Here is an 18236-nt window from a genome sequence, read left to right as displayed (position 1 = left end):
TCCGCATTCTGCGCCAACTTGCCTACGCCCCACCAATGCACTCTACCCACCAATCATCTTGTACATATCGTCGTGCCTCGCGATCACATCCAAATAGGAAATTTCGGCGTATTCGTAAATTCCCTTTCCCCAGCATCCCACCTATGGGACCAAAAGAAACAAAAATAGTACGAGGAAAGACTTTTCGATCGTTGTATCGATTGCGCCCACTTGCTCTAATTTGACCTTAGTTCAGTGCCCTTAGGCGAGTGGTTTCAGGCTGTCAGCAGGCTGCAGCCGTGAACGGCATAAAAAAGGAACGAATACGACCATCTCTATCCCGCGAGAGAGATGGATCTCTCGGTTGGCAAGGCCTTGAGATCACGGCGAACACACCAAAAGTCGCGACTGGGCTGTGTTAACTGTAAGAGACGGCGCATTAAGGTAAGTTTATATGGTGTCCTATTTTCTATCTCAGCCTCCCCAGCACATTCTTCTTTCCCATCTGCCTTTGATCTTGAGGCACTTCATTTTTATCAATCATGTTGATTATTCTACTTTTTTTATACGACTTCTGGCGACGAATGCGAGGGATTACTTTGGGTTGCGAGGCTGACTCTGACGATGACCTCTCACAGTGCGACGAGAAGAAGCCTATTTGCACCAACTGTGATAATCACGGAGTTGATTGCTCGTTCTCAACCGTCACCCCTACAATACCAGCCTCCGAGTCACCGTCTGCAAACGCAAACATCTCCGAAACGTCGCCTGAAGAACAACCGAAAACACGCTCTCGACGATTCCAGCCTTATCAGTACTCGACCGGAGGGGTGAAACAGACATTCAAGCTGTCCAAACCAAAAGACCAAACGCAACCGCCGATCCGGTCAACAGAAGCTGGATCTAAGTTTATCTCCTTGGCCGATTTGCAGCTTTTCCATAACTATACTGTAGCAACCTACCGGACAATTGTAGACGACGGTGACCAGTATGGCATTTGGCAGACTCAAATCGTCCAATGGGGTATGGAGTTTCCCTCTATTCTGCATCTCATTCTCGCCATGTCTGCCCTCCATCTTGCATACAATAACCCTGCATCACGCGACAAATACATTCAACAGGCGGACGAGCATTTTACATTCGGAGTCCGGACGGTGACAAACATTCTCTCTCAACTAGACGCCGAGAATTGCCAAAAGATCTATATCGCCGCGGTGCTGATTTGCTTCATCTATTTTGGCCGTGGGCCATGGCCCGGGGAGTACCTTATCTTCAGCGACACCGGTGCTGCCGAGTGGCAGGTTCTTCTTCGTGGTGTGAAGCTGATCCTCATGTCCCACCACGCCAAGGTGTTCAGCGGAATACTCGAGCCGAAAGGCGAGGAACCAGAACATTCCCTAAGCGATTCTATGCGTGTTGAGCTTCATGAGCATACCATCCACGTGGAAGCGTTGCGGCGTCTCGTCGAGCAAGAGATCACAGACGAAGCTGATCGCAGCATGTGCACAGCGGCAATAAATGACCTGCTGGAAATCATGCGTGAGGTCTACACGAAAAGGTCGCATGGGAACCCAGGCGTTGGTTTGATGCATTTGCTGATCGGTTGGATCTATCGTCTACCTGGGGAGCTTGTGGGCCGGCTCGAGCAGAAAGAGTCGCGGGCTCTAGTTATCTTAGCGCACTGGGTTGTTCTGTTGAAGTATATGGATAGTGTCTGGTTTATGCGCGGCTGGGCGGAGCATGTATTGATGGGAATATCGGCGTCTCTTCAACCCGAATATCAATATTGGATTGAGTGGCCTCTGCGGCGGGTGCAGCAGGCTGATTAAAAGTGATACTCCAATCTCAATGAGACAATGTACCAATCTACTCCAATCCCGCAAATCGATACGTTATACACTTTTTTTGGTCTTGTCTTGACCGAAGATGATTGGGTCAATCTTGATGGACTGCAAAGTAGACCTGGCGTGGTCGGAATAAAGATTTTTTCCTATAAGTCCTTCAGGTAGATGCTTGGCGGCTCTCAACTGGGTCTAAAGATAAATCTGTTTCTGCCTAGATGATTTAAAAATCGAGCATTCAATGGTGTGCGATCTGAAATAAACCATTTGTCACTAGTCTCTGAAAGTGGGCTCATCGAGAAATGCCTCACAAGGATCCGCACGTATTCGTTCTCAATAGTTCCTAATCCGGTAATGGGTGATCTACATCGCAAGGATGCCGACCAGAGTGACTTGATAATAAATATGGAGGTGGGATCGTTTTGAAAATGGAGGATTAACAATCTCATTCAAAATTATTGACGCCACTATGGATATCGTTTTTCACAATGGCACGAACGGCTCGAGCCCTTGGGTTGAATTCTACCCATACACACCCTCTGCTACGGCGGGCTATGCCTTCATGGCAATCTTTGGTATCACAACAGTCGTCCACCTTGTCTTGATGTGCCCTTTCCGCGCTGCCTACTTTATACCTCTGGTATTAGGAGGTGTTTGTATGGTGTACCCCTTTTCGATCTAAAGTCCCTGGCTAACGAAGACCCAGGTGAGACATTTGGTTACTATGGACGAGCATGGTCACACCAATCTCGATTCGAAATCAAATCTTGGGCACTACAAGAGATGTTGATTCTCTGTGCACCACCACTCATTGCTGCGACAGTCTATATGGTTCTCGGTCGCATTATTCGCTCCTTCGACGCCGAACACCTCTCCTGTATGCGCCCTAACCGGCTCACATTCGTATTTGTGATGAACGATGCGTTATGCTTCTGCACACAGCTGGGTGGCGCCGGTGTACAGATCACCGGTGACTCTACTATCATGAGCATTGGCAAAAAGATCGTTCTCGCTGGTTTGATCTTCTCGCTGGTCGTCTTCGGCTTCTTTGTGATCATCGCAGTAACCTTTCACCGCCGACTCAAGCAAAGACCTACCCCCATCCTCACAAAAAACCCGGCTCTTGCGTGGACGCGGTATATGTGGACGCTCTACGTCGCCTGTGCCGCCCTTATGGTCCGCAACCTGGTTCGAACAATCCAGTTCGGCGCGAACAGGACCTCTGATCTCAACACTAAAGAGGCATACATCTACATCTTCGACGCTTTTCTTATGTTTTTGGCTATGCTTGTTCTGATCATGTATCATCCTGGTTTGCTTATTAGAAACACTCGCCAAGCAATGAAAGCTGTTGGCTTCCATCAGCCCCTGACGGATGACCGGAGCTCGGGACAGGTTCTTTTGACAGAATATGAGCCGCGACCAACCCATTAAAGAGCATGCAGGGGCCTTTCTGTCACTATGTCCAAATGTAGGTGAATTGCTCAAGGTGCCAGGCGCTTGGGGGGTTCTTGATTATTACTGTTCACTAGTTGTTGTTCGGGGTTTATGATCTTGAGAAGCTTTAGTATCGGCGGTTACTGAGCGAAGGCTGCTGAGATCACAAGATAATGAACCCTCATGAACTTGAGTCTTTGGTACCACCATAAATCAATAATCTTACCAAAGAGCGCGTGTTTCCCATGTGAGGCCGTCGCGCCTGTATTAAGCCAGTCTTGAGCGATACAGTCGGACATGGCTCAAAGCCAAACCGGAGCAATGAGGTCCAAAAAGAGATCGAGCAAATGCAAAATCACGTACGGAGTTCAAGAATCGGGGTTGGAGTGGATGGATGTTCTCACATATCTCAAATAGCTTTTTAGTCATGGAATATTATCTGATTGGAGATGTTGATCTTCCTCGAGATTTGTTTATTGCTACATAGTTGACATTAGACCGTCAAATGGTAGATTGAGTCATTATTAAAATCCACTGGAGGCTAAACCAGAGCCATTCCATACAAAGCTCCGGCCAATACATATCGAGTTCAGACAGACCAGAAAAGAACTCAGTACAGGTATCAGGATACAGAAATATTATCGCAATGATCCACGATCGCAAGACCAGAAACCGATCACTGCAGGTAGGGCACAAGGTGGTACATGGAGAAGTTTCACATGCTTCACGCCAATGTACAAAATTTGAAACTCCAACTGAAACCATTGGGCGACAAAGCATATCAGGTTAGAACCACATGATTCCTGCTACGAGGCCAATCACCACCGCCATGCAGCTGCCCCGCAATTCTGCTGTGTGCCCAGCAGCGTCTGTGGTCTGGTCACCCGGTGCTGTGTGTGACTTTGGCGTCTGCACCAGCAGACCCAGACTGGCGTTCGTTGCAGCCTGGACGCCTGTTGGAGGGTCCATCAATGGTGATGGCTGCTTGGCGGTCGCATTTGGCGGGATGAACATCGATGTCAAGTATTGGGATCCCAAGTTTATTAAGAGTGGTACTCCGGAAATGTATGGAGTGCGCTTTGAGCCTTCCCAAAGGCCAATTGCCGAGCGGCAGGCCTGCTGCCACTTGGTGCATTGGGACGGGAGCGGTAGACCCGAATTTGCTTTGCAAGGGGTATATGAGGGTGCTGATTGATTATAGGAAGGTATCGTTTCGGAGCGGTTTTCATCAACTGAGGTAGGTAAGGGGGAGGTATTGGGAGGCGTGAGAGGAGGGTTGAGGTTCGTGGGCGCGGCCCGAAGGCTTCGATTGGAAAAGGGGGTGAGCAATTGATAGTCGTCTAATTGCTGGATGAAGTACGTTCGAAATGCACGGGCTCGTCGACCGAACATGAATGATGATGCTTCGGGAGCGACATAAGATTGTCGACTTTTATTATCGACTGGAGTAACTTCACCGGGGACGATCGCCGCGACAGTGACGGGTCGTGAAGAGCGCGATATCCGGCTTCCGCGCGTACGATATTGCGCGGTCATAATCCAAGACTTTTGAGGTTCGTTGGGAGGAGTGTCCGGGGGGAGTTGGGCGACGCCATCCTGGATTAAGGGGATCTCTGCAAGCAGCAGCCATTAGCACAATCTGAACTTTTGATGGCGGAAACAGGGTCAATGGACGTACGGCGAGCTCCGCTGGCAAAGAGGTTAAAGTCCGCGAATTTGATATTGTAAATACTCGACAGCGACGGCACGAGAGTCAGCAGCGAGAAGAGAATCAACGCGAGGAGTGGGAGCGCGCCCGGTTTATCCAGCCCTGGGCGCATCATCCACGATCGCCGGTCGGAACCGGAGGCCGCTGGCGATAATGAGGTGAGGGTGTCTATAAGTTCCAGGAGACACTAGCGGTGGTAGTCTTGAAGGCCATGGAGAGATGTCGTGTGGTGGTTCGGGGGGAGTGTTTTGGATTTCACGGGGGGAGGTTGGTTGCTCGACTCGACTCGACCCTCAGGAAGCAGGACGCGCCAACGCGCAGGGACGGGGAAGAGGGGGGACAAGAAGTTTAGCGGCACGGTGAATGTCCCAAGAAAATAAGTTTTTCGAGGAGGGGAAAGGATCCAAGAAATGGATGACAGCGATAAGGCTGCAAAGGTCACCTCGGTGGTGCAAAGTCATCGCTCCTTAGCGTAGTTGTCCCCGTTCGGCTCGAATGACGTAGATGACGGTAGCACAGGTAACGGTCGCAAGCATCGCGATTAAATCTCCCCTCACCTCTTCTCGCGATAGCCGTAGTTCACATTAAATCGGAAGATCTTATAGATTGGACACTGGGAATGTCGCTCCCCATTGCCATGCCGGTGGTGGAGTTTTTCGCGACGGCTTCCAGGAATGTTGCCTCAGGCAGCCGCCTCCTGCGCGAAGGCAAGTTTCTCGGCCTTGCGCCGAACCAGGAAATGACAGTTGACAAGAAAACTGGAAACTGGGTCTAACAAGGTTCCATCTGCTGTGGAAGAAACTGAGGGTACTTTCAGGTGGAGACCCCTTGGGTAGGGCTCCAGCTAGTACTGATTTTATAAACTACATGACATGTGCCGTCACAGAATATAGTTGTGTACCCATCTCTCTCTTCATTTGTTTCTCACACAGGCCTAGTTTCAAGCCTGATAAGATAGGTCTTTGGTAGGGTTCTGAGACATCATTAGGTACCTAGCAGCAAAGGTGCGAGTCCTAGCGGAACACTTGCTACAGGTGGCGGGCAGGCGGTCGAATGAACGCAGTGTAGCTGTGTACACTGTCAACCTGTAGACGCCCAATTTACCATGTCCACGGCCAGTGCTCCGTACTGGCCTACTTGTCCCTTCGCCGGGAAAAAGCTAGCGAAAAATAATAGAGAATGATGGCAGCTGAGATGGCTTTCGCCGGACAACTCCCGTACACTCTAAGAAAAGCAGCCGATCGGCACGCCCAGTCTCACTTGCATCGCCCTAACGTCATCATCGCCGTAGAGGCTGGGGCTGGCCAATCCGTCTTACACCTTTTGCTCTACTCGCATACGGCAAAACAAATATAGAAAAGCCACTGCAGTGTCTTGCGCGTCCACAACAATGTGGCTAGAAAACCAAGACATCCCGATGAACAACGCTTCTATTTCCCCCTCAAAACGTAAGTAGGCCCATGCAACCGATCAAGTTAAGACATAGCAAACAAACTAAACAACACCAACCCTGTCGGTCGTAAACTCCTCCACACGCAATGCGGATACTGTCATCGTACATCATCCTATGCCAACAGGTTTCCAAAAACCCCCCCATCCTGGAATAGCCAGGTTCGACCGGGTGATGCCAAGAAAGAGGGCAGCCACTCTGGCAAGGGCACCGACTTGCGACCATGAGACTCCTCACCCCCGCGACTATGCAGAGACACCAATGCGTGTTCCAGCTGGAAGCTATTCCCACCAGGCGGACCTATGCTGAATGCTCTCATTCTTACCATCTCACTGTGTTCTGCCTCTAGAGAACTCTGGCTGCTGAGTGAGGCGTGCAAGCTGCCATGCAGACTTTGCAGGACTTTCATACCTCTCTTAGCCAAGCCATATTGCGGAGCTTGCCGACACAGTAGACTAAAAGCATCAAAGAACACAACAAAACTATATTGTAGCTCTGCATCGGGGCTGATTTGCAATCCGTTCCCTGCCAGTCGTTTTTCGTCGGCTTGAACAGACAGTAGACACACCCCGAGACACGCTAGCGCGTCCACTAGCTGCACCGGTAGCATGAACAGCCTGTCTGCAGCGCCGCCTTCAGCATCACCCGTCAAGCCGTACAGCTTGGTAATGGACGAAATCACCTTGCATGTGGAATCCATCAGTGCTCGCCGGTGAGAAAGTGTGAGGAGGTCGGTTCCGTGCTTCAGTGGCGTGTTTGTGTCCCGGTGGAGACTGTTGCAGGGATCGGCAAAGGCTCTATAGAGTGAAGCCTTTGTGGTGTAGATGGAAAGATAAAGCCACTCCCTCTTGCAAAGCATGGTGGATTCCACGATATCCCACGTGGTATCTGGGTTATCGAGCCAAAATACTGGTGGCAGCTGGCCAACAATTACTTCTTGAAAGCGCTGCGCAAAATCGGCAACTACAGCCGGAGTATGCTGGTCGTCTTTCCAAGAAGGAGGGCTCATAAATGCAGTAAGGTACCGAGCTAGCTTGATGTGAAAGATTCGGTCGGTAAATGGAGTGAGGACATAAGGCGTGATCGTTAGGGCCTGCAGATTATCGTGCGGTAGGTCGATATCAAAGTATCCCTCAGGAATGAGTGGCCAGAGTCCGAAAAATGTACACATGAAACTGGAATGCTACGGGTCAGAATCGAGAAATATTTCAAACTGAATTGAATTTCTGGATGCACACATACCGATCCAACACGTAAAGATTCCAAAAGGTCCGTCTTCGAAGTTCCATATCTAATTCACTGGCAGGGATGCCTGGGTCTTTCAGATGCAGCCCTAGCTCACGTGCGTCTTTCACAGCAGTACTCAGAACCGACCAGCTCGGGCGAATCTTCGCATAGTTCTGCAGATAGCACACATGATAGAACCGGTGCTGGACGGTGACTATTGTGGGCTTTTTTTCGAGTGTTTGAAAATCCTCAAGCTCATCGGCAAGGGTACAAAACCAATTCTCTGAGTGATCCAGATGAGTGCTCAATAATCCAGAGGTAGGATACTTTGAATGTGGCAAGCTTTGGATGCTGAGAAGGCAGACTCGGAGAACGAGCACCCCAAAAGTGAGATCATCTTCTGAAATCGCTTCCCCAGACTGGTCATTGGATTGCTGTGCTGCCCACCATTTCTCATATCTTGACTGGAATGATGGAGGATGGGACATTTCATATATTCGGTTGATCTCCTGCAAGAACATGCCAACGAGGAAGTCTGTTACAGATCGATCGGGCCAGGTTCGTGATCTTGGCAACCCGGCTATTTCAAGAGGGTCACTATTAATTATTTTCTTATTAGTGTCATGCACGATAGATAACGAGTACAGGTCAAGGGTTGCAAGAACGAACAGAGATTCATTAGTAATGGATAGAGGGCTTCTGAGTCCTTGCGATCCATGACCCAGCGCTTCCAGGGCAATCTCATTGGAGTCGGATTCATATGAAGAAAGTGTGCCGGACGTTTCCCTCTCTTCGCTTTGGTCAAGAGCAGAGCTTGGTCGCCGTGAAGTAGAAAATCCGCTGCGACCTCTGCTAATGCCCCGCTGCGGAGGAGCGCTAGAATAGATGCAAAGGTGCTCTACTCCGCGACCTGTGCAGTGATTACATGGCTTTTGTCGATTGCACTGGGAATAAGTCAGCAAATCTGCTCTCTGGAGCAATAAGAAGGCATCCACGCGCCTTTTGCTTTCGCCGATTGCACTCCAGACACGACTTGATCGGCTTTCGCCGGGTGCGTTTCTCAGTCTGCATTCTTCAAATCGCCACGAGATAAGCCTGTCTGGACTTTTAACTGGATTTTTAACTGTATTTTTACTCTTCAATTGGACTGGATTGTGTTCAACTATAACCTAGTCAGTATTTCGATGTCAGCTGCCAAGACCCAAAGGGCCCCCCCATCGGACACGGCACCGCACCTTAAAATACACGTGGCTATCGACATCCTCGAAGTCTAAAGCTTACTTGGGAATTACAAAGACACTGCATATGGCCCCAAGTTTTGTGTTTGGTGGGGTTCGTCTTGCAATCCAAAACATCCTTATCGAATCAGCGGATTGTTGGCGGACGAATCGCAGTCGGATGTAATGGTAATCTTGAACGAGAACCGACTAACAGGCCGATCAGACTGTCCCAAAACTGAAAGATGTCCCATTTTTTCACAATTCTATGTCATCATACGATTAACGGCAATCTGACTGCCGGGATCCTTGACTCAGGTGCACGCGTGCTATGCTGTGGGGCGCGGCTCGGTTCTATGGGGGACCCGAGAGACTAGGGCGCTACCAGGGTGGGGGCTGCGCTCGGAACGCCTAGAGCCGTCCAAAATCCAGTATGTGCAGCCATAGTCGGGTTTCGCTCGGGGCCAAGAGCCGAGCCTCCACCACAAACACCCGCTTATCCTCTAGCCCTATAGAACAGGGCGCTTAAAACCTGAAATTTCAGTGGGATAGCGGAGGTTGACCGACGATGGCTGATCCACAGCAAGCCGGTCAGCACCGGATTCTGCCCGAAAAGAAACGGTTTGCAGTACCCAGTCATGTAGCCTCAGATCCCTGCGATGTTTATTCGTGGGCTTTGGTTCAAGTAATGGAGAAAGTTGAGGTTGCTGAAGTATGATTCGTCGGTGAATTTATCCGTAGGAATCCCATCCAGAGCCGTAGATTGGTTGATAGCAGTGCTTATCCTAAGCTTTTGAACTCAAATCTAGTTATGGCCACAGGCCTCGCGATTGCCGAGTACATAAATAGCTTCTCAGGATTTAACCCTCTCATGTGATATTCTGTTCTTGGCCATGCCAGCGGGATGGCGTTTTATGAGGGAAATATGTACAAAGCTATATGAAAAGCACATAAAATAGCCGAGGGAACAAGCCGAAGAGAGAATATGCATTGTATACATCTTTTAAAAATCACAACTCCAGCACCCGAGTGAAATCCGTACCCAAAGTGAGATCTCCAATACGGGCAAGCGACACACATGCTGGCAATCGCATAATTCCCACGTGAGTCACTAATCACCAGAGCCATGCTATCTTTGTACTTGAACTTGTAAACCAATATTCCGAAACACGGAAACTTTCTATACGTCATTTTCACATTCCACACCCCTTTTAAGTACTGTAGTATCATAGGAGCGCGTGGTATATTACAATGCTAGGTAAGCTACCACCCTTCCAATCCTTCGATATCCCTACAGGCTAGAAATTCCATCAATCCCCTTCTCTTTCCATAGATTTGACTTCTCATCTGGCTGTCTTGATGGGATTTCCTCGTCGAGGTATGACTTAAACTGACCCCATGACCAATCTACTGCTCATGACTGCTATCAACATCACGAACCTGGCGACCGTTTCCCTGATCAGGACAGTCATTCCTTGATATACAAAACGTTACAGCCACCGCTAAAGATTTCTATACGACAAACCCTGTACGAGGAAACTGCATGAGCGGAAACCCGCTCCTTGGTCGGTCCGCTTGCTGAGGATCCTTCAACCCTTAAGAGGGTATGATGCCACATCGCATCCCACTATAGAAATGTGACACGAGGATCAAACAACCTTGAATTACGGGCAGCAACCTTGGAGCAAAGCTCTATCCAATCACATTATTTGCAAAGAGCTCCCACCCCCTTGTGGCCCCACAAATACCTTGTAATTACCCTCCGGGGATCATCCCTTGGAGATTAGAGCCATCCCTTGAGCCTCAGGAATTCCATAATGCACAGACCCCCTTTCAAGGTTCGCGGCATCCTACCTCGGAACAGACCTCCCTTTCATCTTCTCCGTGAATTGATACCCCATTAGATAAATCCCCGGGATATGGACCTCGAGCGCAGCAAATATTTTTTGTTCAATTATAATCCAGGGATGATTTTACGCCAACACGCCGACTGACAGGAACGAAGGCATAGTTCGTGAACGTGAATTATCAGCCCGCCAATCTGCATCAACCACAACAAATGGGACTCCCGGAAATTTCCCAAGATGCATTTCGCTATGAGTCCAAAACCACTCTCAACTCCCGGGCTAGCCTCCACAGCCTCGACGATGTAACGCCCAACCCGGCGCAGGAGAGCAGACTGCAATTATTCCAGGCCGAGTCCTCATACGAAGAGGAGCAATGGCGATTCGATGTGCGAGACTGGCTGGTGTTCATTTGCATAGTCATCATTGCGATGATGGACGCTTTTGATGCGACGGTCATGATACCTGTACTGCCTGTAGGTAACAGCTCCCCTGGGGGAGGGGATCGCGAATCTTTGGCTGATATTTTGGTCTGAAGGAATTGGCCAATATGTTCGACAGGCCCCTCGTCAGCACTCTCTGGGTCAACATAGCGTATCTCATCCCCAACGCCGCCAGCCAACTTTTCTTCACAATGATGTGCGACGTATTCAGCCACGGAGTGGTGTGGATTATCGCTCTAGTGATTGGCACGATCGGCACGGGCATTTGCGGCGGTTCGATGAGTTTGATGGAGCTTATTATCGGCCGGTCGATCCAGGGTATTGGCGGAGGCGGCGCGATGGCCCTCTGTTTCGTGATCATGGCGGAATCCGCACCGGAGTCGGTTCAGTCACGGTATTCATGCTACATCCTCCTGACGCGGCTCATTGGATCCATGCTGGGTCCAATTGTCGGTGGACTGTTCGTGGACAAGGCAGACTGGACATGGGCGTTCTACTTTAACTTTATCTTTTGCGCGCTGGGCTTACTGGGAATTCCATTCGCTACGGACTTGCGCGTCTCCACCAATATCCCGCTCCGCAAGCTGCGTACCTTGGATTGGTCTGGCGCCACGATGGCCCTGCTAGGACCGGGAAGCATTCTCATTGGCCTGAGCTGGGGTGGTATCTCCTATAAGTGGACTCAGTGGCAGACGCTGATGCCCATCATCGTCGGTGTTGCGACACTCGTTGCGATGACGTTTTATGAGTCGATGTGGGCATTGCATCCGCAATTTGGCACGAAGGTTTTCAGATCCACCGCCACAACTATGACCTATATTGGCTGTTTCTGTCATGGCTTTGTGGTTAGTCAATATCCACCCCTCTCCCCCTTCCCCCTTAGTGTGCTTAAAAGGTGACTAACCCCGACATCCAGATCTTTTGTCAGATGCAATACTTTACAATCTACCTATTGTCAGCGAAATACATGTCTACCACTGTTTCAGGGCTGGCGCTCCTGTGCATCACCGGTCTCGCACTTACGCCTTCAGCTGTGGTGGGGATTGTGCTCGCAAGAGAGCCGCAGTGTTCCAAGTATATCATCTCCGGCGGGTGGGTGCTAACCGTTCTTGCATCTGGCTGTTCCATTCTTCTCGACGCGGAGACTCCTACTGTTGGATGGGTGTTTTTGTTCTTCACAGCTGGCCTGGGACATGGACTCCTCCTTTCAAGCTATAACATCCGCATCCATAGTATGCCCAAGGATGAAGGGGCCTCACTGTCCACCAAGCCTATTATGATGTTCAACTTCATGGGAGCGTGGGGGATGGCGGTCGCCATACCTATCGGAGGCATGGTGTTCTTGAATTGCTTCGGCGACAAGCTTCATAGTATCGGGTTGAGAAGAGATCTCATCAATACCGCCGACGGCTATCTAGTGCTAATGAATCAAGTAAAGATGACAGACGAGCAAAGAGAAGCGATTCAAGAGGCCTCTGCAACGGCATTACAGGCTGTGTGGGAAGTCATCACAGGTGTCGGCGCTATAGGTGGCATCTCATCCGCCTTTTTCTGGAAGGAAAGACGATAGTGTCATGAAGAATGTCAAAAATTTTCTGATTTTCTGATCTGCCTGGGTGGCATAGCAATAGGCCCGCTAGCGATAGACAGTAGTCGCAATAGTAGTATGGAGCAAAGCCAGGCTGGGTAAAACGAAACAGCAGCAATAGGCATCGGCATCAATGAGTGTGACAGGGCATGGTTATTTAGGCTGAAAAGTGCAAAGGATGTGTGCAAGGGTCCTAGTCTCACATGAGGCTGCATTTATCTCGTCGCCGCGCAGTTTGACCCGGCTTGGTGCCAAGAGGAACCTCAGGGGGAACGGAGGCTGATGTGAGTCGTTCCAACTCCTGCTCCTTCATCTGCTCCTGGGCCTTCAATCGCTCGGGAGTTATATACTCCCTGCCACCCTGGATTTTCCAGCCGCGCAAGCGATCTTTCCCCAGCTCACGGAGAGTCTTCCTCTCTACAATACTGTAATGGCTCGAATCGTTGCGATCGAAATTAAATGGCGCATTCAACGAGACTGGTGGGTTGGTGATGATGCGCGGGATCCTCAGACTGTTGACCGAAGCCGAATGGACCATCAACGGATGAAGCAGAATCACATCTCCCACGTTGCCGGTCATCTCATGAAACTCATGGCATCCTTGGACGACATCGTCGTAGAAGTCACCACTCTGGTCATCGGGCTGACCACGGGGAACCATGTATGGGGAGACACCGTGCGGATGGTCATACTGTAATCCAATCAAGTTAGAGGAGCGGGGCCCTATAAACAAGAATAGCCAAGCCGGCTGAGCTTACCAGATGCTGGGCTATCTTCTTGATGGCATCAGAACAGACCATGGTGCCACCCGCATGTTCCTTGATATCGGTGAATAAGGGAATGACCAGCAGCGCTTGCTCCGGCGAATCAAGGAAATGGATGAAAAAGTCGCCATCCACATGCCAGCCGTCCAAATCAGCCGGATGGAGCCACTTGCCTTGCGACTCCTCCGTGCCAAGATTGAGGATGAAGGCGTCGTTCCAGGTGGCCGAGGGCGCCGCCACGCGGTCCTCGCCGAGCAGCTCGCAGATGGCAGCCCATGCTTTGGGGGCGAAGGTTTGAACGGGTTCCTCCTTGTGCTGGGGCATATGGATGCGTTCGGTGGCCCAGGTTGACTTGTCTGTCGGGGAGTAGCCGAGCCGTGTCCACACATCTGCCGTCCACTCGGCTGCCTTCTCCCGGGAGAAGCAGTTGCTCAGGCGGACGTATCCATGCCGCATGAAGTGTTCGATCTGGTCGTTGGAGAGCCGATAGTGTTTGTGGTCATTCACGGCCGCATCCTTGGGGAGTTGATAGTTTAGATCATTCTTCGTGGACTCCATACTGTCTGCTGAAGAACAGAGAAAATAGATGTGCTCTGTTGATGCTACCGGTGGTTCGTTCCAAGGCAAACGCGGCGCGTTCCTTCACTGACAAAGTACGATCCATCCGATGTCCAGGCTGTTTAGACACTGTCGACAATGGCGATCCTGTGCGACACTGTCTGATTCTGGCTGATGAATGGCGCCAAGAGCTGTTATCGGGGAAAATGCAAACTTTGGTGGTTTAACACTGCAGCATCCCCATCGCGCCTGCCCGCAGATAGCGGCGTCCTGCGTCGCTAACCACGTTGGGCTGTCCTTTGGGCTGTTCGACTCGCCCAACCCGCCCAAATTCTTGGCTTTTTGGTTTCTGTCTTACCTGTAGCGTCTTCCCCAAGCAAAAAGGTCTGTTGCTGATTTGGCCACGGAGGTCAACCCCAGTGCCAAATCTGAGTTTGAGCCCACCTAGCCAAGCTCGCAGCATCATGGTGCTTCTGGCTCTCAGACTGCAGTCACACCAGCAACACCGAACCAATCCCAAAAATTCAAATTATCAACACCCGCTATCCAACACCTTTGGACGACTTTGCCTTCATTTGACTTCCTGGCCCCGCAAAGAGAACGGGGGCTGGTCCGTCACGCCTAGTGGGCCTCGGCCCGGCCAACCGTGCTGGATTGGAGTGTGGGGGAGCCGATCCTCGTATTGCTGGTGTTCAAGGGACTTCACGACCTGAAAAAAAACCCTTGTCGGGGGACCGAAAGCACGCGACATACGCTGTATATCCATATAGCCCCCGTGTAGAGTGTCTAACACCCTTTACTTCAATCACTGGGATAGCCAGCTCAAAGCCCCCAAAGCCTGGATGAAGTTGCCTGGCGGACATTCCTTGGCAACCCAGGAATAACGGGCGTCGTTCCATTCTGGTCCAAGCGACCGTAGCTTCGCATAATATTCTCCAAAGGCAAAGCTGGGGTAATTAGCCAAATTACGCACCAATAGGCTGGCTGGCCCCTGCGGCGGCGGCTGCACGCGATGCCTAGTCTTTGGCTCGTTGGCGCCACCCCTGGCCCTTCACCCCGGGAGACAGTGTCCCTGTCCCAGTTCTATTACTTTGGAGGGTCCAAGTCGTCCTGGAAAAGCTGGGGGTAAAGCCAGTACCCTGTTCCGAAGCGCCACGCGAGATGAGCCGGTTAGTATCATCGTCTAGGATCCTGGGATGGCGGATTCCAAAGGCTTAAATGTCTGGAATGTCCCGCGGTGAAGACAGCTTTGTTATTACCCAAGATCCGTTAGTGTCGTCTGCTGGTGTGTCACTCCGAGACTTGATTTCTTTTGAGATTACATCCATTGCTGGTAAACATACCTCATAGGCACCATGCCTCTCGCTGTCGGAACGTCGGCCTTCAAGTCCGAGGTCGAGGTCGCCCAGGCTGAGACTCCAGAGTTGGAGCAGGTCAAATGGTGGCGTGAACCCGGTCTGCGAAGACTGTACGTTTGGGCCGCTGTTCTTTGCGTCGCGTCTGCGACTACTGGATATGATGGGTAAGTTGAGAGAACTACCATGCAGAAGACACCAGCCTAACGTTCGAACCCCAGAATGATGCTCAACACCTCGCAAAATCTGGATGCATGGCAGAGCTATTTCAAGGCCCCGTCCGGCTCCAAGCTGGGATTGATGAATGCCATCTACCAGATTGGTAGTCTGGCTGGTTTCCCAGTCGTGTATGTGGATGGATCACCAAAGCTCGCACCCAAGACGATCGGTCCCCTAATGTTTGCGTGTTCGATATAGTCCGTTCATGGCCGATCGCTGGGGTCGTAAGCTCCCCATCATCCTCGGATGTCTTCTGATGATCCTCGGTGGATTCCTTGGCGCATTCTGCAAGGATTATGGAAGTATGTGTCTCCCGCTCGCCTCCATGACTGCTGCTGACCGCAATTTCTAGTGTACGTTGCCGGTCGACTATTCCTTGGCTTTGGCAACAGTCTGGCCCAGATGGCCTCGCCGGTGCTTCTCACTGAGATCTGCCACCCCCAGCATCGTGGAAAGGTCACTACCATCTACAATTGCTTGTGGAACCTGGGCGCATTGGGTCGGTACACTATTACTCTTGGGTATTGCGGTATTGCTGACCAGGAGCAGTTGTCGCGTGGATTGCTTGGGGCACGATGTACATTAACAATGACTGGTCTTGGCGGAGCATAACCTTGCTTCAAGTCTTCCCCGCTGTGATTCAGATTTCCCTCATTTGGTGTAAGTACTACACTCAAGCCATGTCCAGGATTTATCTAAATGTTCTCAAAGGGGTCCCGGAGTCTCCTCGTTGGCTGGTTTCCAAGGAGCGATACGATGAAGCCCTCCAAACCCTGGCTTATTATCACGGGAACGGCGACGAACGCAATGCGACTGTCCAGTTCGAATACCGCGAAATCAAAGAGACCATTAGTTTGGAGATGCAGTACCAGAAGAACAGCAGCTATCTTGACTTCATGAAAACCCGTGGCAATCGCTATCGTCTGGCCCTGCTGATTTCGTTGGGTGTCATCTCGCAGTACAGTGGTAATGCCTTGTTCAGCAACTATACCAGCTTGATTTACAACAGCATGGGTATTACCGAGCAAACCAAGAAGATCCCCGTATGTCGCTTCCCCCATATTTAGCTGAGATATCAGACGCTCACGTTTTTTTAGCTGAATGGCGGCCAAACACTGCTGAGTTTGGTAGTCAGTGTTAGCAGTGCGTTCTTCGTGGACCGAGTTGGACGGCGGCCTCTCTTCCTGATCTCCACCGTGGGTATGGTTCTCATGTTCCTTGCGTGGACGGTCACGTCCTCGGTCTATGAGAGAACTCAAGATGTCAAGACCTCGGGATATCCGCAGGTTGTGTTCGTCTGGCTGTTCTCTGTGTTCTACGCGATCGCCTGGTCTGGTCTCCTGGTTGCCTACACGCTCGAGATTCTGCCATACCGACTGCGCGCCAAGGGTATCATGATTATGAACTTGACTGTCCAAGCCTCCCTGGTCCTCGGAAAGTAAGCAGCCCCGCCTTGCCAACATGCATTGCCATCCTGATTTTCCCAGCTATACCAACCCCATTGCCTGGGAGAACCTGCCCCATCACTGGAATTTGTCGCTCATCTATACGGTACGTTATGTCCCCTGTCTGCACACCTTACTGGTCCCTACGAAGCTCATGCTCCTTTTGGCTAGATCTGGATCTTTATTGAGTTACTGTTTGTCTACTTCTTCTATGTGGAAACCAGAGGCCCGACTCTAGAAGAGCTGGCCAAGATCTTCGACGGCGAAAGCGCGGCCGTCGCCCATGTAGATCTTCATGAAGTCGAAAAGGAACTTCACATTGATGATAAACGAGCAACCACCCATGTGAAAGCTGTCTAATTATGTTACTGCCTCAGTGCTTTTGCCTAATGGGGATTTGTTGATGACTTTCCTCACCCAACTATACCCGAATTAGCCTGGAGTTCCATGAAAGTGATCATTTTGAAAAAAGCATGTCTCGGAAAGCCGATCAGCCCTAGTAGCAGGCCCGTGTTCCTGGAGATCCTCGCCAGGGTGCTGGGACTCTTCCGATGTATTCATCTATTCATCTGCTCACAAGGAGGTGATGAGGTGATTCTCACATGATGTTTCCTATATCAAATCATTCCCGCCCCCACTAAGCTGATGCGCTTTTCATAGGCCGACCGCGCCTCAAGCTTAACAACAAGCCACAGTCTAAAAACCCAAGCTCTTGCGCGATCGGGGTATTGCACTGCCGCGCGCCCGTAAGAATAGCTCAGTGGTGGCTGGTTTCTCCCATCCCCCACGTCCCACGTCAGGATCCAACACGACACAATAGCCCGAATAGCCATCAGGCCGTACCAGCACACCCTTACCACTTCCCCATCCAGATGGAAGAGGGAGCAGTACGAGGGGATGACCAACCCGAAAACCTCTCCGCCAACTAAATTTAGTCCCGTCGCACAGCGCCTCCCGCAAACGAGTTCCTTTGTCACTTCCGTCGCTGCAATGTTAGCATTGCTAGGGCAGCGGCGGCTGGCTGCGCTTGTAGAACGCGACTTGCTCAGTGATGTACCTTCCGCACCCGAGCTGGTGTCCGTTGAGTGTTGACTATTTACTGCCCGCGATGCCCACACTTCTCCGGCTTCATTCCCATCTTTCTATCTCTTTCCCACTCGA

The 18236-nt window shown here is 50.8% G+C and overlaps 7 protein-coding genes across 7 annotated transcripts; 4 read left to right on the top strand and 3 right to left on the bottom strand.

Moving 5' to 3' along the window:
* Positions 1–563: 563 nt before the first annotated feature.
* N7482_007280 (Zn(II)2Cys6 transcription factor domain-containing protein) lies at positions 564–1808 on the top strand (the record flags this gene model as incomplete). The annotated part of the gene is made up of 1 exon (XM_056689405.1): positions 564–1808. One exon carries the CDS (start codon positions 564–566, stop codon positions 1806–1808), a length of 1245 nt encoding a protein of 414 aa, XP_056541834.1.
* Positions 1809–2289: 481 nt separating this feature from the next.
* Positions 2290–3254, top strand: N7482_007279 (RTA1 domain-containing protein; the record flags this gene model as incomplete). The annotated part of the gene is made up of 2 exons (XM_056689404.1): positions 2290–2476; positions 2527–3254. The coding sequence occupies 2 exons, from the start codon at positions 2290–2292 to the stop codon at positions 3252–3254; spliced, it is 915 nt and encodes a 304-aa protein (XP_056541833.1).
* Positions 3255–4043: 789 nt separating this feature from the next.
* Positions 4044–5077, bottom strand: N7482_007278 (uncharacterized protein; the record flags this gene model as incomplete). The annotated part of the gene is made up of 2 exons (XM_056689403.1): positions 4044–4870; positions 4936–5077. The coding sequence occupies 2 exons, from the start codon at positions 5075–5077 to the stop codon at positions 4044–4046; spliced, it is 969 nt and encodes a 322-aa protein (XP_056541832.1).
* Positions 5078–6530: 1453 nt separating this feature from the next.
* Positions 6531–8163, bottom strand: N7482_007277 (fungal specific transcription factor domain-containing protein; the record flags this gene model as incomplete). Its single annotated transcript, XM_056689402.1, has 2 exons — positions 6531–7590; positions 7658–8163. The coding sequence occupies 2 exons, from the start codon at positions 8161–8163 to the stop codon at positions 6531–6533; spliced, it is 1566 nt and encodes a 521-aa protein (XP_056541831.1).
* Positions 8164–10918: 2755 nt separating this feature from the next.
* Positions 10919–12716, top strand: N7482_007276 (uncharacterized protein; the record flags this gene model as incomplete). The annotated part of the gene is made up of 3 exons (XM_056689401.1): positions 10919–11179; positions 11242–11991; positions 12063–12716. 3 exons carry the CDS (start codon positions 10919–10921, stop codon positions 12714–12716), a joined length of 1665 nt encoding a protein of 554 aa, XP_056541830.1.
* Positions 12717–12933: 217 nt separating this feature from the next.
* Positions 12934–14056, bottom strand: N7482_007275 (uncharacterized protein; the record flags this gene model as incomplete). The annotated part of the gene is made up of 2 exons (XM_056689400.1): positions 12934–13425; positions 13493–14056. The coding sequence occupies 2 exons, from the start codon at positions 14054–14056 to the stop codon at positions 12934–12936; spliced, it is 1056 nt and encodes a 351-aa protein (XP_056541829.1).
* Positions 14057–15411: 1355 nt separating this feature from the next.
* Positions 15412–17435, top strand: N7482_007274 (putative MFS hexose transporter; the record flags this gene model as incomplete). The annotated part of the gene is made up of 9 exons (XM_056689399.1): positions 15412–15578; positions 15633–15758; positions 15829–15932; positions 15983–16129; positions 16180–16290; positions 16342–16673; positions 16728–17068; positions 17118–17181; positions 17247–17435. The coding sequence occupies 9 exons, from the start codon at positions 15412–15414 to the stop codon at positions 17433–17435; spliced, it is 1581 nt and encodes a 526-aa protein (XP_056541828.1).
* Positions 17436–18236: the final 801 nt, after the last annotated feature.

Source organism: Penicillium canariense (genome assembly GCF_028826845.1).
Source record: "Penicillium canariense strain IBT 26290 chromosome Unknown utg000004l_segment0_segment0, whole genome shotgun sequence".
Classification (NCBI taxonomy): domain Eukaryota; kingdom Fungi; phylum Ascomycota; class Eurotiomycetes; order Eurotiales; family Aspergillaceae; genus Penicillium; species Penicillium canariense.
The sequence above is the reverse complement of the archived record's forward strand: the minus strand, read 5'-3'. Positions and strand labels throughout refer to the sequence as shown.